Source organism: Corythoichthys intestinalis, chromosome 2, assembly GCF_030265065.1.
Source record: "Corythoichthys intestinalis isolate RoL2023-P3 chromosome 2, ASM3026506v1, whole genome shotgun sequence".
In the NCBI taxonomy this organism is placed as follows: Eukaryota; Metazoa; Chordata; class Actinopteri; order Syngnathiformes; family Syngnathidae; genus Corythoichthys; species Corythoichthys intestinalis.
The window spans coordinates 16122866-16148286 of record NC_080396.1 but is presented as its reverse complement, the minus strand read 5'-3'; the positions used below and the strand labels follow the sequence as shown (position 1 = coordinate 16148286).

The 25421-nt window shown below is 39.4% G+C and overlaps 1 protein-coding gene across 1 annotated transcript in view; it reads right to left on the bottom strand.

The window, feature by feature from the left end:
* Positions 1 to 25421, bottom strand: part of LOC130904707 (protein bicaudal D homolog 2-like) — a 74275-nt gene that overhangs the window by 27134 nt on the left and 21720 nt on the right. Inside the window, exon 2 of the mRNA XM_057817655.1 lies at positions 18008 to 18220. Coding sequence (XP_057673638.1) covers positions 18008 to 18220 — 213 coding nt within the window. The remainder of the gene's footprint in view (positions 1 to 18007; positions 18221 to 25421) is intronic.

The window sequence follows — 25421 nt, the reverse complement described above, 5'->3', positions numbered from 1 at the left end:
ATCCAAACAACGAAAAAAAAAAAAAGAAAAAAAAACCTTTAAAAGGTTCAATATATGAAAAAGAAAATCTCGACCACTCCTTGATGTCTGCGATTTCTGCATCGCGACCCTTGTTATATTACCATGTTTCACCCATAAAATCCCCCAAAAATCCGGCTGTGGCCATTCACAGCTGTGTCTTGACACTTTTTTTGGATTTTTGGTTTTTGGATCGAAACAAGTTAAGTACACGATAATATCTCTTTAAAGTCATGGCGTCTGTAATTCTGCTCTCGCGTTCTCTCACCTCCAGACAGGGTTTTGCTGTTTAAAAAAAGATTTTTTTTTTTTTTAAATGCCCTCCTGTCCAAAAATTTTCCCCCTAGAAAATGGAGATTTTAAGTTTTCCAATGATGTATCACACATGCATATCGGACAGTTTTGAAATTTGGCCAAATTTGGTGTCTCAGAGCGGAATTCAAGTCACCTGAGTGTTTTCCGCCATATACTGTAAAAAGCTTCAAGGCCAGGTTGCAAAAACCAACGTGATCAGATGACATTAGAAAGAGGAAGTCGAGCACATGCACTCCCACAGCAAAGATGGTGTCATTGCCTGTGTGGAGCACGTGCGACTTTGCATGTGCATGTGTGCGTGTGTGTCATTCTCTCATCGGAGTTGGAAGGGATAACCTAATAGCAGGGGCATAATTAGCCTACCAATCCCTTTGCCAGGTGGCTATTGCCACTGACGCCATGCGATCACATTAGCCACTCAAACACGACTGAAGTTCATTTTCAATGAAACGGATTATTTATGGACAATAACATGATTTATGTGTCTCAAGCGACATTCAATCTATGCAACACAACCTCTGTCTAATTAGAACTGTTTTCCTCTGAAGGCGACGCCCTTTATGTTTGCCGCATGAAATGATTCATCCCCATGTGCGCAGCTGAGCAGAGGCAGGTCTTTAAAGTCTAATTCGTATTCGGGGGGTTGCACATGTTTAATGAGTGGGGGAGTTTGCTGTGCGGCAGTGTTGCTGCTTTTCATAAATTTACAACATCATACAGTTCAGTTTTATTTCGGGAGGGTAAGTAGTCGATTAATTGTGTAAATGCTAAAAACATTCTGCAATTTCCAGGACAGAAACATGTAAGGAACTGGAAAGATTGCCGAAGGGCATGCAAACTTTCTAATCAGTTGCGTTCCCATTACAATTTAATTTAAGTTGTATTGTAATATGAATCATGAAATTGGTTTTAATAAGTTGCTACTTGTATAAATGTGCTATACCATGTTAAAAAAATGTTTGCCCAAATTTTAAGCTTTCAATAAAATTACTAATCGGCATACAGAATAACATCACATCCATAAATAATCAAAACCTTCACAGTCTTAAATATATTTTTTTATTTTTTAAGATCTGCTGACATGGGTAGTCTGAATGTGGCTCAGGAGTATTTGGCAAAACAACCGACATATATTAACTGTTATTAGTTAGAACCCACAAACTCTTACTAGGACAAGCTTTTCAATACCCAAATTGTCAAATCACCCACCCAAAATTTCTGAATTACGAGAGTTTTTGCTATTACCCGCCTCTTTCCACAAACGTTGCTACTTTAAAATAATTAAACCCTCTAACGATATCTAGGGAACCATTTTGTTCATAAAAGTCCCAAAATTTTCTAAATGAGATTGAAGCGATTTTTGCGATATCCACTTTTAACTTCTGTGTTTATTAGCAGAGCCATTTCAGTATATCTTCATAAAAATCCTAAAGTTTTTGGTCAGCCTTTTAGCCTCACATGCATTTCCTTCAGAAATCTTATTCTCTCATTAATTAGATCTGTCAACTGTGTTGAGACCAAAGTGATGTTCAATTATACTGTTAGTTAAATATATATATATATAAAAAAAAAATGACATCCATTGTTGGAAGTTCTGCTATAATGACAGACATTCAAAAATGAAAAATCATCAGCATGATTTTGCTGAATGGCATTGAAACAAATTCAAAACCACCGGAGATTGATTCTTTAATTAAAAAAAAAAAGTAACAATTTTAAGAAAACAATTTGTTGATTGGTAATTATCACCTTGAGGGCCCAAATACACCAGAAGTATGATCGTTGCGGTTCCGGTCCGACTCTGGTAAAAAATAACGCCGGAGCCAATCCGTTCCCATTATATCCTATTGTTCAACGTATACCGGCCGCGTCAGTGCTCCGGATTGCCTGCGGACCATCTCCGGCGTGCCGCAGCCCACCGGATGGTATAGGCTATTTTCTATTTTTGCCGGAAACTCATCGGACAAAATGGGCGGAGCTGGGCTTGGACGTAACAGCCCAGTTGCTTATTCACGGTTTAAACACCAGCAAACATGGACGAAGAACGAAGTTTTGGCCTCTTTTAATACCGTCATAAAACCCGAAACGCTGAAGGTTTATGTCAGCTGGTTGATTTTTGATCTTTTGGGGCAAATGTCATTTTTCTTAGCTGCAGGATCCCTGTGGTGATGAATACAAGCCACATATAAACCTGATTAAAGGCCCCCCTCCATCTGATTACATGGCATGCCACAAAGTCGACCTTTCACCTCCACAGCCTGTGCCACAGTCTCTTTCCACACTGGAGGAGGAGTCAGATGCCTGACAGAATGTCATTTGAGTAAGCGAAGTCGCTGGGGAAACCATGAACTAATAAGGCAAGGGACACTAACATCTCTTGGGATGGTGTGAAAATGTGTGTGGCTGATTAGATAGTGAGGTGTGATCTTCAGCCATCAGAGGGGCCACAAAGAGTGCCCACTCCTACCCCCAGCCATAGCAGGTGATGTCTGGACAGCTGTTCATGCACCACACATGGACAAACAAATGGGTAATTTCTGCTCAAATTGGGTGGTCAAAGAAACGTCAACAACAATAAAAGCTCAGAGGAAGACATTTCTATTGATAGAATCTAGAGCAGTGGTCCTTAATAGGGTTGTTCCGATCATGTTTTTTGCTCCCGATCCGATCGTTTTAGTTTGGGTATCTGCCGATCCCGATATTTCCCGGTCTGATTGCTTTTTTTTTGCTCCCGATTCAATTCCAATCATTCCCGATAGTTTTTCCCGATCATATACATTTTGGCAATGCATTAAGAAAAAAATGAATAAAACTCGGACGAATATATACATTCAACATACAGTACATAAGTACTGTATTTGTTTATTATGACAATTAATCCTCAAGATGGCATTTACATTATTAACATTCTTTCTGTGAGAGGGATCCACAGATAGAAAGACTTGTAATCCTTAAAGGATAAATGTGACTTTGCATATTGTGACTAAATATTACCATCTAGTGTATTTGTTGAGCTTTCAGTAAATGATACTGCAGCCATTTAACTTGTGCCCAAATGCATGATGGGAAGTGCAACCATGACTGTGCGTAGGGCTACCAATTGATATATCTTCTCTACGTTGGGAAAGAAAATAGGGTGTTAAGAAAATGATCAACTACTCCTTTCTTCCCCACATTCCCACGTTATATGTAATTGCTGAGAGAGGTATTGTAAGGCTTTAGCCACATAGAAAATGGCTCCAAAGGCTATCAAAATTCTCTCTACTCATTATACTCTGCCTTTTAGCGCTATCTATAGGTAAAACGGCATCTTTATAGATTGAACGCAACAATGCGTGAGTGGGTCGTGCAGCGCATGCGTTAATTACTTAATGTGATTAATTTTAAAAAATTAATTACCGCCGTTTACGCAATAATTTTGATAGCCCTACTTTAAGCCAAAACTACTCTGGATGAGTGTAAGACATTTTGTCTGTAACGTTAAATACAATTGGAAAACGATTTAAATAAAAAAAAAAATTTCTAAATTAAAAAAGGCATGTCCGATATTTTTGCCGATTCCGATTTTATGCAGACTTTGAAAATGACGTGATCGGACCCGATCGATCGGGACATCTTTAGTTCTTAACCTTGCTAAAGGTACCTAACCCCACAAGTTTCACATGTGGATTCATTGAAGCCTTCCGAATAATTATTATTATTTTTTTTTTCAAACTCAAAACCGATATATCTAAGATAGCAAGCTAGTAATTTAGCAAATTCCCATCCAAAATTCTTCTTACTTTGACAGCATGTTTTATAAACAGGTCATAATTTGTGACCATGCTGCCCAATTTTGCCGTTGTATTCTCTGATACCAAGTGAGAGTCAACCTTCCACTGAGCAAACCAGTTACTCCTCCCATCAGCTTGAGGACTTGCAGTTAAAAGAAATGAATTAAGCCTGTAAATTGGGAGTCCAAAACCTGGTCTAAAAAGCCACTTTGCCTGGATTTAATCAGCGTACAAAAATAGGCCACTGCGTTTCTTTACCTTCGCCGAACCCCTTAGGTTTTAGTCGAACCCAGGTTATGAACCACTGATTTAGAGTATTGTGAATATGTATGCACAACATGCAGATTGGTCGCTTTTATTCTTTTTCTAGGCCATACAGTGCTGAAAAATGTCAAAAACTGTGCCAGGCCTTTAAAATCAAAGCTCAAAACATCCAATGGGCCTACAGGGCTGTCAAGTGAACCAATAAAAGCTTGGCAGTGGGATGATGCTGAGCCTGCTTAAATTACTCCAAAGCTTGGAGTTATTTCCCAATGTGTTTAAGCTGTTTCAGTCAAAACTTCAATGGAAAATAGCTCAGTCAAAGTGGCAGAGTATTAGGATTACGCCAAATGTAGATTAGGATTTTAGCGCTTTGTTAAAGGGTATTTTCTTAACGCCAGAGAATCCAGCTTGCCATTCTACAGTCGGTATTTTATCAGAATGCTCAAAGCTTGTACTGTCCAGAGTCCAGACATTGTGCATAGCATTTGCAGTATCTGCCTTGTATGTCCTCCATCTACCGTATTTTTCGGACTATAAACCGCTACTTTTCCCCTCATTTTGAATTCTGCAGTTTATAGTCCAATACAGCTTATTTGTTGATTTATTTTGGTTAATAGGTAACTCTTTATGTGCCAGCGGTGTCATAAGACTGCCATAAGACGGTCACATTTGTGACATGACACAGTCATGGGCATTAATGAATGCTTATGACAGATGTCATTAAGTGTCATCCAGAAAATTATGTCACTAACTCCATTTATGTCCAGCTCGGATCTTCTACATCCATTCAAAAGAGAGATCATTTGCCAGATGACACAAAATGACATCTGTCATGAAGGGGATAGTTACCTTTCTCGCAGACATCGTATAACTGTTTGCGTTAGTCCAACCAGGCAAACAAGTTGATAGATCGGTGCCTTAGACATCAAGACATGCCTTAGTTGCCGTGGCAACCAAGACCCAGCCACGAAGGATGACACACGAACTTGATTGCCCAAACCTGTCACAGAAGGATGACCCCAAGACAACACCCAGGCACGCCTTCCGACCAGCCCACTCCACCGCAGCTTTCAAAAGACTGAACATTTAGCTAACAACTGCCGCTTCTCCGGAACATTCCGATGTATCCGTTGTTTTGCGGACCTTGTATCCAACATTGCCTCTCCGTCGTCTGTTTTTGCCTTGCTTTTAGATCATTGTTGACGAATAAATTGTCAACCTGTTTTCGGTGAGCCTCCTTTAAACCGTTCAAAATGGAGTCAGTACAAAGGGTTAATGCTGGAGTGAACGAGTTTGGCCTTCCCGGTCGACTTGCTGGGGGCCGCGCCAGCGGGACGCCTACTGGTTCGGCTGTCGCGGTTCCGGCGGCTTGGCCGGGGGGCCGAATTCCTTCAGTCATAAGCATTTAATACTGCTCATGGCAGTGTCATGTCATAATTATGAGGGTCTTATGACAGTCTTACGGCACCACTGTCAAATGTGTTACCAAAATACCCTAACTAGCAATTAATGAAACAACTGGAATAGTAACTGAAGAAATAATTAGCACAGAACACGAATTTTGATTGTTATTTACATTTGTAACGCCGCAATGCATGCTAGGAGGCATGTTGGATGACAACAGTGTTGACAGCAGAGGTTTATTTGGTCTTATGACAGTCTTATGATGCCGCTGTCAAATAAAGTGTTACCGGTTAAAATCTTTTGGTGTAAATATCTCATAATGCAGTGAGGACAGCTGTGGCTTATTGTCCAGTGCGGTTTATATATGAATAAATGCCGTTTTCGTGTCATATTTGGTGGGTTGCGGCTAATAGTCCGTTGCCCCTTATAGTCCGAAAATTACGGTAGTATACCCACGATGAACTCTACAAGAGCACATCGTTGTGTTTATTCATATCTCAGATCACCTTCAGTGGCATCATATGACAAGAGCAGGGGAATAAGGGTGTTCAGTCAACCTTTGTAACTGTCTGATAGGGTGAAAGATGATCTGTGTTCACATGTGTCTCTATTGCCAGGTATTGTCATACAACTGAGATTTCCCCTACTTCCAAATTTTGAGTTGGTATGGAGACTGGCGTGTGCTTGATTGACTGAAGATTCCCATTGTGCAACCGCTGAATGCCAAGGCTAAAAGAGTGCTTTTATTTTTAGGCCATTTGGACTAAAGTGAAAAAAAAGTCCCCATTTATTAAAGTAAAGGTGCCATAGATGTGATGTTGATCTATTCAAAACACCCTCTTGTCATTTACGCCTTGGGCTCAAATCAATATGGCCACTTTGGTTTCATTCTTGAAAGCAGACAAAAGGGCAGACATCTTTGAGGTTAATTGCAAGGCAAATCTGGCACATATAGTCTCGTGATTCCCAAAGCTACAAATAGACACATTGCTTGTAAAGCGGACAGATTTAACAGCGTCGGATTAAATTATGCTGGTTGCTGTGACCAGCTGACCCACATTACATCTGGATGGCTTAGCGTAGTCGAGCTGTGAAGTCTCTACAGATGTTAGAAATAGTTTAATAACTACTGATAATTCTTTTTGATAAATAAATGGTCAGTTTTTTGCTAAAAAACCTGTCAACAAAGAGTATTCTGCAGTGGGCTCGGTTGCTTCTGTGTATTGTTCAGAATTTATGTGATATAGAATGGTGCACTAACAAGTAGGGTTAGGCATCGTTTGAAATTGAACGATTCCGGTTCAGATTCCGATGCCACGTTTCGATTCCGATTCTTTTAAGAAGCAGGCTCAAAAAAAAAAACAAAAAAAAAAAACAAACAAAAAAAAAAGGCAGGGTCAAAAAGATTGCATAGTTTAAACGTCTTAACTTCTCGATTTTTTGAATTACAGTGCCCTCCATAATCATTGTCACCCCTGGTTAAGATGTGTTTTTTAGCTTCTAGTATTTTTATTTTTTATTCAAATAATATGGGACCTTAATGGAAAAAAAAAGAAAAAACCACCTTCAATACAAGTGCATTTATTCAGTGGGGAAAAAATCCCACATCAAGCAATAATTATTTGACATCAAATAATGTGTGTCACAATTATTAGCACCCCTGGTGTTAATACTTTGTACAACCCCCTTTTGCCTACAAAACAGCACCTAATCCTTTCCTATAATGTTTCACAAGCTTGATTTTGTGTCTGGTGAGCCATTTCTGTGTAGATTTGGCCATACGTTTAGGGTCACTGTCTTGCCGAAAGACCCAGTGACGACCCATCTTCAGCTTTCGGGCAGAGGGCAACAGATTTTGATTTAAAATGTCCTGGTATTTCAACGCATTCATGATGCCATGCACCCTAACAAGGTTCCCAGGGCCTTTGGAAGTGAAACAGCCCCACAGTATCACTGACCCACCACCATACTTCACAATGGGTATGAGGTACTTTTCAGCATGCGCATCTTTCGAGGCACGCCAGACCCACTTAGAGTGGTTGTTGCCAAAAAGCTCAATCTTGGTCTCATCTGACCAAAGCACACGGTCCCAGCTGAAGCCTGGGACAGTCACGGCATCATGAATGCTTTGAAATACCAAGACATTTTAAATCAAAATCTGTTGCCCTCTGCCCAAAAGCTGAAGATGGGTCGTCACTGGGTCTTTCAGCAAGGCAATATATCAAGATATCATTTCACATGTTATTTTGGCGTTTTGGAGTGACACTGATGGTTTGGTAAACTTGTTAGCATGTTGTTTATGCTATAGTTATCTGAATAACTCTTAACGTTCGCGTTAGTGTGTGTTCAATTTTATTATTGACTTTTTTATATTGAAATGCATGCTTTTAGTTTATGGTGATTTTACACCCAAGTGGGGGCGCACTCGCACTTGTTTACGAGAAGAATAGCACTCACACGCCAGAAGAAGACTGACAGCTAAGCAGCGTCTGAGAGAGAGAGAGAGAAACACGGCTGCGAACCTACGTTAATTTTTTATGCTTGTAAAATATCTCTACAGAGGGAACGCCTGTGTGTATAATCTTTTCTGTTGTTGTTGTGTTTTCCACCCGCGATTGGACACTTAGAGCCAGTTGTGGGGTTGTTTGAACGATGCACAAATGCTAGCGAACGCATGCTAACTGCTTGTGTCATTGCTGTGATAGCAGCTAATTATCATTTACTTACGTTGATGTGAACCGGTTTGGTATCGAGGACGAAACTGATTTGTATTATTTCTATTTTTAGTTTCACTCTTCAAATGATGGTGTCATAACGACGGCCAAAATAAAGTCAGCAAATTATACGGACGTCAAGCATCGTCATTTGGGAGTTTAGCTCGCTGTATAGCCAGGACCGAGCTGTAGCGTCCTGGTGAGGACAGTATATTCGCATTTCGTTCGTCATACTGTACACTTATCCAGCATGTTGTTCTCTATATTTATCCAGCATATTGTTCTCTATTGTATTTTTATATTAAATTGCCTTTTAAGATGACATATCTGTTCTATGTGTCTAATTTTATCAAGTTAATTTCCCCCCAAAATGCGACTTATACTTCGGTGCGACTTATGTTTTTTTTCCTCTTCGTTGGGCATTTTATGGCTGGTGCGACTTATACTCAGGTGCGAATTATAGTCCGAAAAATAGAGTATATAAATATCAGTCTTTGAATTTAAATGTGATGAAGTTTCTTTCCACAGGAGGGCACTTTCACAAAGATTTTTATTTTCAAAAGATCACGGAGAAAACATTTACACATATTCTTTTTCCACACATGTACCTTAGTTGAGAGCTACAACGAATCATTAGTATAAATTCTTCTCATGATTATAATTCGATGATCTTCTAATAAAGCTGATTTTAACGGAGGCGGCAACGCGCTACGTAAAGAATGTAGCCGCTTATATGGGCTATATAAACTACAGTGCTGCTCGAAAGTTTGTGAACCCCACAGCGATGGTCAGATTTTTTGTAAAAAAAACTAAAATAACCTTATTAAATGTTAAGTTATACCCAAATCCACAATACTGACATTCCAAATAATGGACTGAAACAAAAGAAATAGTTATATTGTCATTCTTTATTTAACAAAAGTGGTTGATTTAAGAAAAACTCAGATATCATGTGTGCAAAAGTATGTGAACCCCTTCAGTTAATAGGATATTGCGCCTCCTTTTGCAGAGATTACCTCAACCAAACGGTTTCTGTAGTGACTAATCAGCCTCTCACATCTACTTTGGGGGATTTTTGCCCATTCTTCCTTGCAGAACGCAGTCAGTTGAGAGAGGTTTGATGGGCGTCTGGCATGAACTGCTCGCTTCAGGTCCCGCCACAGCATTTCAATGGGATTTAGGTCAGGACTTTGACTGGGCCAGTCCAGAACACGAATCTTCTTCTTTTTCAGCCATTCCTTGGTTGTATTGCTGGAATGCTTTGGATCATTATCATGTTGCATGATCCACCTTCTGCCAAGCTTTAACTTCAAAACAGATGGCGTCAGGTTATGTTCTAGGATTTGACAATATTCCTCAGAATTCATGATTCCCTGGACTATGTGGAGTTGTCCAGGTCCTGAGGATGAAAAGCAAGCCCAGATCTTGACATTCCCACCTCCATGCTTCACTGTTGGGAGAAGGTTCTTTTGGTGGTATGCAGTGTTGACTTTTCGTCAGACATGGCGGTTTTGGTTGTGACCAAACAGTTCAATTTTGCACCTACATCAGTTGATGAAAACTCTTTTTAATTTAGTCTCGACAACACAACTGTTAAAAAAACAAAAAAAAACTACTGAATTGATTGATTAGGAAATCAAGTTGAAATAATAGAAAATTCCAAAATGTTGAGGGGGTTCACAAACTTTTGAGCAGCACTGTATATAAACTACTGCTTTAAGATGGTAGCTGTTTACTAACGCCGGCGAGTGTCATTTCACATCTGGTTCTCGATACATGTGCTAACGCCGCCGCGTCCGTCGTTTCACATCTAGTTCTAGATACATGTGATATCTACCGTAGCCCGAAGTAATAATTTGTCTTATTCTCGTATTATTCCATCCATCCATTCATCCATCCATCATCTACTGCTTTATCCGGGGTCGGGTCGCGGGGGCAGCAGAAGACAGACATAAGTTATGGTTTTACTTACTTGGTTCTGACTGGTAAGAGGACCGGCGCTGTGTGTCAAATACGCAGCACTCAGTGCACTTGTATTTCATGAAGCCGGAGGTGTTTAATCATATTGGTCGTGCAGCCAACTTTGCATGATATAGTTGTGTTGCCAATGTTGCACTGAGCTGACTGGTCATTTTTTTGTAAAGTTGAGCTTAAATTTTGAGCACCGCCGCACCATATCCATGGTTGTAATCAAGTTGCAATGCACAAACACAGGGTCCACGGGGCTGCTTCTTCATGGTTTTCGGCAGCAATTTTTTTCCGCTCGGCAGTCAAGGCATCGAAACATGGAATCGAAATTTAAAAATTTGAACGGTTCCGGGACCATCGGAGTGTTAGACCTTACTAACAAGTTTGTATCTTTTGGATTTAGCTATACTGTATGGTGCATAGAAAATGAAATACATAGCAATAATGCAATCTTCCCAATCACACCTAAAACTGCAGTAGTTTTTAAGCGACTGCTTGCTGTCTTATTTTGATGATGGATATCGTTCTCTCGAAAGGCAGTGGGGAGCTGGGCAGTCTCGATTTCAGTGTTACAAGAAATGAGGCAGATGACTTCAGAACCCTTAAGCCCTCGAGGAGTCCTGTTACATTTGCCTTACATTAGAGAATAATAAGAGGAACAAAGGATAGCTCATTTTACCATTTGACTTTGAACTTTCCATCATCAACCTCAAGCTTGCGTTGCAGTGGGGAAAATCTATCCACATCCATCTATTTGGTAATCAAACGAATCTAAATATCCGTTTGTCTTCATTATGTGTCAATAAATCCTGATTGGGGATGAACCAATCAAGTGACATTGATTGACATAAGGCCTGGAAGGCGTAAAAATGTTAAGAGTGCACCAGAAGGAACAATGTCACTGAAGAAAGGAAACATTGAATGACGATAGTCGGCAAAAATATCCGACCTCTAACAGCCAATTGAGATTATGGTGATAACGAAGCAGTTGTCGTGAGTGTATTACTTGCACTAAGGCATGGGCAATATGAAAAGCCATTTTGTGGAAATAATGGATTTCATCACTGTAGGCATATTCCTCTTATGACATGCAAATGAATTTAATTATGTCATGCCTATTAGGATGCGCCTCCCTACAATGTTTCCCGTGCTTTGTGAAGGCTTAATCCTGTCGACTGCATGACAGCGATGAAATGTGTCTTGTGTGAAACGTGCGTTCTTTTGGAATACATTTGGACATGTTGGCATCAGGGACGGCCAGTGAGATTTATCTGCGATATGCGTGAAGTGTGAATCTATTCAAGCTATACAGACGCCAAGAAAGCATTTCCCCTTTGAGGAAAAATATAAAGCCCAACTGTGGCTTTTATTCTACCATGATTTGAATTATTCAAACATATTCTTTTTCAGGAAAGGACCACCGTCCCCCATGAAACCAAATTCACTCTCAAAAAGCCTATTTTGCTAAAAGACTTGAGGCTTCTTTCCTTTTCATCGTGCCATTTTTATCTCTTCCTGTAACCTTCCAGTTTCAGCTTCTGGGCTAATTTAAAATGAATGAGACAAAAGCCTCTTTCAGTCTTTCATTTCTGGTCACAATGCCAACACTGATGCCCATGCTGCCTCCATTTGCCTGCCACACAAAATCTGCCAAGCACCAGTAGAAGCACCATTCGCGGGGTCATTATCTGCCATAGATGGGGCTATTTACTGATTCAGAGAGTTACATGAAACCAATTGGAATTGGCTGGCGTCCGTGGTAATTGGTAGTTAGGACAATACAGCAATGCAGCCCACCAGGAAAACATTTGTTTGCTTGTGGGTGCTGGGTTACTGTAATTGTTTGCAAGTGCACACATTAATAAAAAAAAAAAAAAAAATCACTTGCAGGTTTTCAAAGGCAAATGATGTATTTTAAACACAGTGAGTTTGAATTGCTTTCATTTTATGACATAATTTACAGCAATTCAGCCCTCTCAGCTTTCCCGTTGCCATGAGTGGGAATCAAACCCAGACCTCCATAACTGCAGTTGGGCTCTCAGACAACTGAGCTACTACCTGGGTACATTAGAAGAAATGATATTAAAACTAGGGCTGTCAAACAATTAAAATTGTTAATCGAGTTAATCACAGCTTAAAAACTAATTAATCGTAATTAATCGCAATTCAAATCATCTCTAAAATATGCCATATTTTTCTGTAAATTATTGTTGAAATGGAACGATAAGACACAAGACTGACATAAACATTCAACATACTGTACATAAGTACTGTATTTGTTTATTATAACAAATCCACAAGATGGCATTAACATTATTAAATTTCTTTCTGTTAAAGGGATCCACGGATAGAAATACTCGTAGTTCTTCAAAGATAAATTTGAGTACAAGTTATAGTAATTTTATATCAAGAAAAAGAACGTCTCCTGCTCCGCCCAAATGTATGATGAGAAGTTGGGCAACCATGAATGTCAGTGGTGGCTGCAAATTGTATACAGCATGTTCTGCGTCGTGCTCAATTAGGTGTTTTAAGAAAAAGAATGTTTCCTGCTCCGCCCAAATGCATGATGGGAAGTTGGGCAACCATGACTGTCAGTAGTGGCTGTAAATGGTATACAATATGTTCTGCGTTGTGTTCAATTAAGCGTGTTAAGAAAAAGATCGTCTCTTGGCACGCCACAATGCATGATGAGAAGTTGGGCAACCATGACTGTTAGTAGTGGCTGCCAAAGCTTAAGCCAATAAAAGGCGGGGTCCAATGAACGCCTGTGTCCACTCGCATTTCTCTGTCTTTTCGCTCTCAATGTGCTAAAACGGCGTCATTGTAAACTGATTGAGGCAACGCATGAACAGGTCATTCCATGCATGCGTTAATTGCGTCAAATATTTTAACGTGATTAATTTAAAAAAATTAATTACCACCCGTTAACGCGATAGATTTGACAGCCCTAATTAAAACAAATTTGCAATGCTATATTTAAACTAATCTCGTGAGACATCTCTTTTCCGTGGCACCCAACAAACACCAACCTGGACACAGTGTTCAGCAGCAGTTGACCCAATTAAAAAAGGGGGACTCTGAGATTTTCAGAACTTAAGTCGACATGCCATTTTTAAGTCTTTCACTAATCTCAGTAAGAACCATTGCTGACATCTGTCCCAAGCAATGACTCACAGAAAACAGCATGATCCCCTGCAGCTACACTATTTTTTGTTTATTTTCATCATAGGTACTGATACAATATGTTGGGTTTAAGTGTCACAGATTTAAAGTTCATCTGTTCTCATCCCTTTATGTCTTTCATTCAAATAGGGCCTCTTCAGGCATGAATGATGATCTCATCACTAGTTCCATCACGCGACACGCAAAAATCAAAGGCACGCAAGGCACACTCTGCTCTCGTCTCCCCTAATGAGGTCAGCTGTGAGTGCAAGTAATGGATGCAACGATGGGGTCAGACATTGTCCAAAGTGGGGCACAGACAAGAGTATGCATTATTAAAGTTTGGGAAGCGATGAGAGTAGAATGTGTAAAAGCCAACACTTTGGCAAGGACTAGCATTTCATTGTTCTATTGTAATAAGCAGCCACAACAGAGACATCTATACCACTTCTCCTATTAAAAGCTAAATTTCTGGGCCTATGGTCATCATGTTTCCTTTTTTCCATTGCTGGTGGGCCCCTGTTTGTAAAAGAAAGCCAAAGATAAAGCAAAATATACTCGATAATTCCTAAAGCTGTATTGCAGGAATCTGAGGTTGAAGTACGTGACAGCTTCAGGGGTATTCACATTTATTTCCCATGGTCTGTTTTTCCTATATTTCATATGATCTCCACCTTGGATGGTCAACAAAGGTGAAGAACATCACAAAGAACCCAAAGGCAAATGTTCCTTCAAGATATCGATTTCTACAAATAATTTTGTAGGCAGGTCAAAATAGACCAGGTTGCGCAAGCTGGAATCAAATACCAACTCATTGAGGGTTGGATAACACTGAAAGAGTCAGAGATGACATAATGCCGCACTCATGCACTTTCAAAGGAAACACTGTCATTATGAAATGAATTCAAAGTCATGTGTTTGAAAGTATGTGAATGTTGGTCACGATGCCTTCTTATAAAAAATGCCAAAAAAGTACAATCAAAGATGCTCCAAAACCCATGGTTTGAGATAGATTGATTCAATGTTTGGGGCAGTTTTTCGTTTATCGCGGTTAATGGGGACCAAACCCTCCGACTCCCTCGATAAGTGAAAAACCACGAAGTAGCATTAGCATTGGCGAGAAATACATATAGGACATATGTTTTTCACATTTTTTCCCCCAAAGTATAATTAAAAAAAAACTTTTATGTATATGGCGGAAAACACAGACAAGACTGAAAAAGCAGTTTCTGCTCTTGCACCCCTCTTGCAGAGAAACTGTTGTATTTTAAGCCCAAAAAACTGTTGTGTTTGATAAAACAATATGTCTATATGCTGCCATAGCAGATTCATGGCTTACCAAGCCCCCGAACTATTTTTAATTTGCCCGTTTTACCCTGAAAACCCCCGTATACAGGCGTCGCGCAACCGTTTTTGTTTCAACCTAGCCATAAAAAGAAGTAATAATATTTATTATTCAAAATGTCTGTCATTTTTAGCTTAGAATCATTAATTGATGTCTAACATTTAGTTTAAAAAAAGAAAACGACTTAAAAAAATTATTCACTCGCATATTTTAAACTTTTAAACAAATTACGTCACAATGAAAAATTTGGCGTCTGTAAAAAAGTCACGGATATCTACCTCATAACTATCGCTTAATTGTATTTTTTTGTTACTGTCGCATTTTCCTCGATATATTAGATGATAAATAATCGATCCAAACAAAGAAAATTTGAAAAATAACATTTAAAAGGGTAACTATATGAAAAAGAAAATCTCAACCACTCCTTGTGGTCTTCGATTTCTGCATCGCGACCCTTGCTATATCACCATGTTTCACCCATAAAATCCCCCAAAAATCTGGCTGTGGCCATTCACAGCTGTGTCTTGACACTCAGTGATACATGCTCCATGGAGTTTTTGGATCGAAACAAGGTAAGTTTGCAAAAATATGTTGTTAAAATCGTGGCGTCTTTAATTCTGCTCTCGCTTGCTCTCGCCTACAGTTAGGGTTTTGCTGTTTAAAAAAAATTTTTTTTTCAAAAATGCCCTCCAGTTCAAAAATTTTCTTCCCCCAGAAAATTGAGATTTTAAGCATTCCAATGATGTATCACACATGCATATCGGACAATTTTGAAATCTGGCCAAATTGGGGGTCTCAGAGCGGAACTTCAAGTCACTTGAGTGTTTTCCGCCATATATATTTTTACTAAATGTTTTTTAAGCAGTTCAACTGTAATAATTTTGATATGTTTTACACATGTTACTGTCCCATCGAATTATTTTTAAACAAGAATAATGCAGAAAAATGCTTGTCTTTATTAAATGCTTCACTGAGTGAGTCCACTCAAATCCGCTCAAGCTGCTCACTTACACACGAGTTCCCACAGCAAATGTTTAATAAGCTAAACGATGATTGACACATGCGGCGCATAGAAGTTTCGGCTGCCAATCTTCTATGGCAAGATTAAACCTTAAAGCCTGTCAATCATTGCTAACTTTAAAAAGCAAATCCAGTGCACTGCCTGACCAAGAAAAACAGCAGGAGAGAGAGTGAGGGGTTGCTTACATGGTGACGCTCCGAGAATACGACAAATTTCATGTTTGCATTTAGATGGTTCGTCTCTATTTGAATGATGTCGCAATCCCGTGCAAAAACGATGTAGTATTAATGCCAGGCCCTAGATGGCACTGCAAATTTACGAGTCGGCAGCCAGTTATGCACTTCCTTGACACTAGTGGTGGGAACCTCTTGGTACCTCACGATACGATACGATTTGCGATACAAAGCTCTTGATAACGATGATCTGACGATATGGCGATACAACGATTATACATTAAGGAAATCATTCTAGGATACTCTACAAACTAATAAACAGAAAAACAAGCTTCTGCTGTGAATTGGAATGAGTTTATCACTAGTAGACGTCCAATCCATTTGAAGTGGGAGGGCGGTCATTCGCTGCCATCCTTCCCACTTCAAACGGATTGAACGTCTATGGCGGCCAGTGGCAAGCAATGCCAGGCATTGAGGGAATTTTTGGCCATTTCAGGTTGACTTTCAGTTACTATGTTAATTTTGGGGTATTTCATGGGTCACTTCCTGTTTATTTTGAGTTCACGACGTTGACGCGCGAATCTCCCAAATGATTTGGCAGTGACTCAAACTCAACAGGAAATGACCTGTAAATGCCCTAAAATGAACAAAAAGTGACCTGTAAATGCCCTGAAAATTGAAAAGAATTATTGTGAACGCTCTGGTTCCGGATGAACGAACGTTCCCAGTCTAAATGGATTGGGCGTCGAGCACCGTAAATGGCAGTCACTCCCACTTCTATGGTCATCAGTGACAGCCAATGCCAGGCAACACTGTAATTTTGGGCCATTTCAGGTCATTACATGTTGTTTTCAGTCACTTCCGGTTGATTTTGGGGCATTTTATGGGTCACGTTCTGTTGATTTTGGGCTATAGAACAGGAAGTGGCCCAGGAATGAATAGACAGTGACTCAAACTCAACAGGAAATGTCCTGTAAATGCCCTCAAATGAACAGAAAGTGACCTCTAAATGCCCCGAAAATCGGAAAGAATGGTTTCGAATGAACGACTGTTCATTCCCCCTTCCCAGTCTTAACGGACTGGGCATCCAACGCCTTCAATGGAAGCCATATAGTTAACTGAGACTGTTATGGTTGAAGATGTTGGTAGCAACTTGTTGGTTCCTTTTATTTTTTTGAACATTGACAACTTTTTAAAACGATATCTTGATTCTTGGCAGGAGCATATCAATAACCTTTTGGGATACAAAGTATCACGATATATCACAATTTCGATATTTTGTCACACTCCTACTTGACACCATCAACCTCCTCAGCCCAGAAGACAACATAACCGCCCACTCCAAGCATTGGCATTTTTCATGCTATCATTAAACATATTTAAATTAAAAGTATTACAAAAACAGTAAATTAAAGGAGATATTCTGCCATGTTTGCTGTTTTTAATGTTTAGTAGCAGCACTGCGCACGCCCAAAGTGACGTGTGGGAGTCCTGACGTCATCTGCTTGAGAGCTTGGTTGTGGTGCAAGCACCGCAATCGAATCTTTCGACTTTGGAGCCCGGAATCAAAGGTTTGCGTCTTCGCCTTCCGTTTTCGCTGTCACCATATAAAGGCGAGCCCAGTCCGCAACACAATCGTTGCGTCTTGGTATTGCAACGTCACCATGTAAACTGCCTCTTGGATCGGGACAGCTCTACTTATTCGAAGAAAAAAAAATTCTGCGATGGACTGAGGGCGCAAAGTTTGAAGCACGAAGAAGTAGTGAGGGATCACTGTAATACTATACAGAAATAACCACGATCAGTCATCATTTGTGGCTACGCAAAATAAATTTGACACAATTTTTTACCTCTCTTATTTCTTGGGAGATCGTGCTCAGGCGTTCATTCTCAGACTGGGTGTTAGTGAGAATGTTGCGAGTTTGGCGAAGCTCATTCTGCAGTTCAAGGACCCTCTGCTCATAGTATGCCTCCTTACAGGCCGACTCCTGAATAAGGGATTCCTCTCGGCTCTCCCCATCCGCTGCCACTTTCCGATGGTTGGAGTAGGCTTGTCCAAATGCCTAGAACACAAAAGGATCCGCAAAGTTATAATGTGCACAAACCAAAAAAGTTAATTATTTCAACTAAGCAGGAATATGTTGCTATAACTGATCTATTGCTTTGGCTTAGATGTGGACTGGGGCTCACATCACCCTGGAAAAATAATCAGTTTAGCTCCATCTGGGCCGCTTCATGCATTCCACCCCATCCCCCAATCCTCATCCCTGCACGTGCACTGCAGTGAGTGAGTAAAATGATGGGAAAGCACACAGGAAAAGTAGAGCAATGGGTCTAAAGACTGGGCGATCATGAGAGGCCTGTATTCTAATGCTCTTAATGCTGTAGGAAGGAGATCATAACAGAGTTAGGGAAGGTCACTGGTTATTTGAATTTTATACAGATTAAGAAAAGAGGGCACATATGAGGAACATTGTACCTTCTGTCAGGATTAAATCCTCTATATTGACTGTTGTACAACTCATTTTCTGATCTTTTGCTCACATTCAAGAGTATGTGCTGCAGTAGTTTGTAAAATAACACAATTTACATGAAGGGCAGCCATTGACAGCAATAGACGTTAAGGGTGTAACGGTACATGTATTTGTATTGAACCGTTTCGGTAAGTACCGCTCGGTTCGGAACGGAGGCGTACCGAACAAGTTTCTGACGTAATGTAACCCTTACTTTTCGAGGCTGTGAGTCGATCGGGTTACAGTTTCTTTGTGGAGATTATATTTACTCCGTCTTCTCTACTATAATGAGGACCAACACGGTAGGACAGTATAACCCAGAAACGTCAACGGCGCGACAACGTGGCCACCGCGAGAACGCAGTGAAACGCAGGCGTTAAAGTCAATCAGCTAATGCACACCAGTCGTAGTGCGGCCACGTGTTAGACGCGTCCCAGAAGCGGCTCAACATGACGCAAAGAACGGCAGAGTTTATTATTTGACGTGAGACGCGACCCTCCTGCGTCAATATTACTACCGGTAGCTAGGATCGGGCAGACCGGAAGTCACTCGTGTAAAAATACGGTGGATCCGGTCAATTTTCAAACTAATATGCAATCGTAACCCACTTTTTGAGTCCATCAGATCTCTTGAGTGGTAGATCGGGGCACAGTTGACTTGTCTTTGTTGATTTACTGCTGTCTTCTCTGCTATAATAATAACCAACACGGCCTGTGTTCAATACAAAACCCTGCTACCACAACAAAACAAGTAGAAACTAATATTCACATAAGAGCTAAAGTTATACAACATAAAATATACAATATAAATGAACACTAAGTAAATAATAAAGTAAAGTAATAAATAATAGCCCATTTAAATAAAATAAATTGAAATGAGCTAAAACACCTGTAATTAAATAATAAGAATAATACACAGATCCTGCTTACACAATTAAATTGATTAATTTCTGTGTGGTGCTTTAACTTGAGAAAATCCACCAATAAAGCTTTTGAAAACCGTTCAAAAAAGATTCATTGAGGCATTTCATTTGTAAAATACATGTTAAAATCTTTGTCATTGGGATTGCTTTTCTCTTTAGCAAAGGACTTCTTTTTTCGTCTTTCTTTTAGAAAGAAAGCTGACCAATATGCGGGGTCTGAAAGGCAAATTGTTGTTGGATTATCTTTAAATACCCGCTACTTTTTGAGCAGAATTCTAGCTTTGTATAGGCTAATGTTCCTATTGTTGAAAGCACAAAGGTGTGTAATAAACAAATAGCACATTTATATTTAGCATTTTGTTTTCTTACTGTACCGAAAATGAACCGAACCGTGACCTCAAACCCGAGGTACGTACCGAACCGAGATTTTTGTGCACCGTTACACCCCTAATAAACGTCCAACCATTCACTGCCGGTACTCACAGTCAAACTGGATCGGCTGTCTACTGTCGTTGATGATAACCAACGAGTTACGAAAGTGCGGGCAGAGAGACCAAGTTGGTTGGAGAATGGGGAATGTATTACTCTCAACAGAATCTAGGTTAGGCAATTCACTCTCATCATAATCACCTTCCAGATTTAATTCGGTACTCTGTCACCAGCAGCGTCCCAATAACAAATGCAGACTCTCCTCTCGTTTCTGAGTCACATTCATCACGTAATCTAAAATCACCTGCGGCCTTAGTCTGACCTTATTTGCAGCTATTACTGCAGCCCTGCACGTGAATGGTCACTGCCAGATTTAACAGCATTCAACACAATTAGATTAAGCTCTAGAATTGTCTCAGCGGAAAAACTATGGGCATTTTCATCAAGTCAAGTTGACCTACTTTTGGGACTATTGTAGAATTTGAGAATGTATACTTTTGGTTTAGCAGGTATTTAGATGGAAATTATTTGTGTGACAATAAACTGTTGAGTATTGCATTCAGACTTTTACAACTTTGAGTCAGTTAAAACACCTCATTCCCAGTCTCCCATTCCTTATGTATTGTACTGTATGTAAATGCGGTGCAAACGTAGTTTTTGAGACTTAGTTTTATTTCCAAACTAACATGTTATACCATATACAGATATTTTTGCGAAATATGAAAATTAGATTAATTAGGGATCATTTTAGTTCCTAGTGTTGTAGCTCTGCAAAAAAAGTGCACAATATACAGTATATTTAAGGGGTTCTTCATTAGTCCGTGCTACACTCCTCCAACCCTGTGGTTTTTGTCTAATCCTACTATCAGACAGACAAACCAACGTTGGCAAAAACAACCTCCTTCCACCAATGAAAATAATGGATTAGTCTGGGAAGGATGTTGAGAGGAAGCGATCTGATCCTTAAGTAATGCCTGTCTACCTGGCCTATGAAAATGTTTGCTAAAACAGCAACCTATCAGCCATTCGGACAGTTCTGAAATCATTACACTTTAGCGTCATACATGGCACAAGACCCTTATTTTAATATTACAAAACTAAAATGTCTTTTTTTCTAAAGGAAAAATGAAATGATCATAGTCAGCCACGCTATATTTTCTTTTAATCAGCAACATTATACTTTCCTATCATGGTTCAGGAAATAAAATTAATTAGTGGTGCAACGATTAATCGATTAACTCGAGTATTCGATTAGAAAAAAAATATTCGAATTAAATTTTATTGCTTCGTGTATTCGTTTAATTAAAGTGGCGTTGTAATTTTGAAAGTGTTTGCATTTAGTTTTATTGATTTGGGTGGATACACTGCCCTCTGGTCTGCCTCATTTCACATGGCTGAATCTAACTGCTCCCTGTTAAGACCAACATAAGCTAAGTTCTTGTTTGAGCTAATGTTTTTTTATGCATTCATCATTTAGTTTATAGGTATATTTAGCCGTTTTTTTGTTGGTGGAATATGTGCCTGAACCATTTGTTAAGATCATTGTAAAATTTGCATTAAATTTCAAAGTACCGCTAAATCCATATGACAGGATTAATCTAATCACAAATCAGGGGATTGCCAATATTTTATTATGCCGCATAGAAAATTAAGCACCAATCATAGGTCTGTCCTTTAGGGCATGTGCACCCCAAGACATAAACCTACTGATTGAAGGCCTGTAATCTAAACACCCAAGCATGGATTTAGGGAGTGTAACTTTGGGACGCACGCCACCATGCCTCTAATCTCCCAGTGAGCTGCCTACCCAATTTAATATTCATCTTTAGTTTGCCATATGCTGCAGTTTTACATTGGACATGAGCGCATGGATTATTAATCTCTTGTAAAGCTAATCAAAGGCTGGTATTTAGTCATTATTACAGTGTATAGCCTGGATTCCATGGCAGATTTGTTTTCACTGAAGAAAATATCACTCAGTACAACTGAACAGACGGTCATATCCGTCTGCACAATCGCTGATGTCTAATTCCAGCTGAGTGCATACATCATAGGGTGAGGCTGGACACCCTGCCAGGCTGGTCTCTGAACACCCACAACAGTATAAAAGGACATACAAAATGATTTGATTAAAAAAAATAATAATAAAATAAAAAAAAAAGTAAAAAACAATTTTGAACAAAATAACACTTTTAGTGTTTGTCTTGATTAAGACGACCTTCTACTTCTCTAACATATATTTCATTGATATGGCTGACTGAAAAAGTATACATGATACCAATCAGAGAAACAACAGTATAATCTTTTGTGAAAATAATTTACTGCTATAGCTCGGGTAAGCACAATACAAAAGCACAGGTTGCTATGCCGATTTGATAAATTCTATACCTGCTACATGTCACTTGATAGCTCAGCAACTCATAAGGTTGCTACAACATTGATGTTTGAATCTTTTGCCTATTGTTGAAGGCATGTTGGACCTATGTCAGAAAGTGGCTGTTATTTCAGATGGCCCTCCAGTGTTTTAGACTGCAACACCATGACCACCTGCTCACAAACAATTAAAAGGAAAATTGCTCCTTAAGTCGAGGGTAGACAAAATATGAGATTCGAAGACCAAGAAACGTCCGGTTAACGTAATGTAAAAATAATATAACGACTTTAATCTCGTAATATTAGGAATTTATTCTCGAAATATTAGGATTTTTTATCTCATAATACTGCAACTTTTTTCTCGTAGTATTGCAATGTATGACTTAATTCTAGGGCTCCAGCTATCCATTATTTTAGTAGTCGATTAATCGATGAACTAGTTAGTCCGAATAATCTGACATAAAACATTTTAAATACCTCACCTGAGCCTCAAACGGTATAAAAAAAAAAAAAAAAATGAGGATGTATTTTCAAAATAAGAACAATTGGCCAACTTACATAGCAAAAGTTCGCTAGCTTAAATGCTATAAAATGCTCACTTTTTAAAAATATTTTTATTTTACAATGCTCTTAACTCATTCACTCCCAGCCATTTTCACCGGTGCAACCCCCTTTGCTCCCGGCCGTTTTACTGGATAATTGGACATAAAAAATTTAAATACCTGAGCTGAGCCTCAAACGGTATAAAAAAATAAATAAATGAGGATGTATTTTCAAAATAAGAACAATTGGCCAATTTACAGAGCAAAAGTCCGCTAGCTTAAATGCTATAAAATGCTAACTTTTTAAAATTTTTTATTTTACATTGCTCTTAACTCATTCACTCCCAGCCATTTTCTCCGGTGCAACCCCTTTGTTCCCGGCCGTTTTACTGGATTTTGACTGATTTCGCAAGGCCCACAGAAAATTCTGTTCTATTGCTATATAAAGATGGAACCCACCAAAAGAAAGATTAGACTCTCTTTCAGCAGGAAAAAAAAGTTCATATCTTTTTCCATTCTTTAGAAATCAGCATTAGAAAATAAGCTTCGTTTGAGCAATTTCCCAATTTCTGATGAAAAAAACAGAAATTGAGCTTTTAGTAAACGCATACATTTCAAACATAACTGACTTTAACACAGCTATTTTTTGCTTTAGTTACAGTGCCCTCCATAATTATTGGCACCCCTGAAAAAGATGTGTTTTTTAGCTTCTAATATATATTTTTTAATTCAAATAATATGGGACCTTAATGGGAAAAAAAAGAGAAAAATCCAACCTTCAATACAAGTGCATTCATTCAGTGGGGGAAAAAAATCCCACATAAAGAAAAAAATTATTTGACATCAAATAATGTGTGTCACAATTATTAGCACCCCTGGTTTTAATACTTTGTTCAACCCCCTTTTGCCAGCAAAACAAGGTCTGGGGACTGAGATGGCCATGGGAGGAGCTTGATTTTGTGTCTGGTGAACCATTTCTGTGTAGATTTGGCCATATGTTTAGGGTCATTGTCTTGCTGAAAGACCCAGTGACGACCCATCTTCAGCTTTCGGGCAGAGGGCAACAGATTTGATTTAAAATGTCCTGGTATTTCAAAGCATTCATGATGCCATGCACCCTAACAAGGTTCCCAGGGCCTTTGGAAGCGAAACAGCCCCACAGCATCACTGACCCACCCCCATACTTCACAGTGGGTATGAGGTGCTTTTCAGCATGCGCATCTTTCGTGGCACGCCAGACCCACTTAGAGTGTTTGTTGCCAAAAAGCTCAAACTTGGTCTCACACAAAAATCCCGTGTGTTTTGGTCAGATGAGATGGTCACTGCCTATTCATTTGGGTTATTCCCAGGTCACTTCCTGTTCTGTAACTCAAAATAAACAGGAAGTGACCGGCAAAATACCCCAAAATCAACAGGAAATAACTGAAAATCAACAGGGAAATGACCTTAAATAGCCCAAAATTACCTCATTGCCTGGAATTGGCTGCCAATGACGGCCATAGACATTCAAAACATTTGAAGTGGGAGGGATCAGTTCAAATGGATTGGATGTCTACTAGTGATAAACTCATTCCAATTCACAGCAGAAGCTTGTTTTTCTGTTTATTAGTTGTTTGTAGAATATTCTAGAATGATTTCCTGACCAACGTATCGATAATCGTTGTAGCGCCATATCGTCAAATCATTGTTTTTGTGAGCTTTGTATCGCAAATCGTATCGTATCATGAGGTACCAAGAGGTTCCCACTCCTAATACTCACGGTGACGACCAACTGCAAACAAAAGATCTACAGTATATTCTATATTGCTTCAGGAGACATGAGCGCATCTGTAATGAAAATGGCTGGTTCTGACCCAAAAAATAAAAACTTCATTTGTCATTTGCTCACTTATAACATTATTGAGGCAAAGTAAAGCTGAAAGGAAGCCATCGGGGCAAAAATGAAATAATCCCTTCAGATGTAGAAATGTGATATCACAACACACATGACCAGACATGAGTAACGGACATGAGCTGCTGTTTAGTCTTTCTGGCAACATTCCTACACTTAAAGCATTTGGGTAGTGAGGAACAATATAATATTTTCTAAAATTAGTTTATAAATTTAGATTTACATGTCATACTATAGTGGCTTTTCAGAAAGGGCCAAGACCCTGAATGTGGCTACAGTGCAGAGGAAGAACATTGGAGCAGGAAGTGAGGGAAAAACAGTCACACAGTGAATGGAATCTCATCATGCCTCGTGAATCACAGCTCACGTGGAGTAAGAGTTTGCCACGATAAACAGGAATGCCGTCTTCCCTCCTCCTTCCTGTGTCTCCATATTCCCTCACGGGCCACTGATCAGTCAACAACATTGCTCCAAGATGTCTTGCATTTCTTGACTAAGCTACAGACCATCACCTATTGACAATACGGTTCTTTTGTGGGTATGTTGTTAAAAGGAATCTGAGAAACGGCTGTATCATTGAAATGCATCCATGAC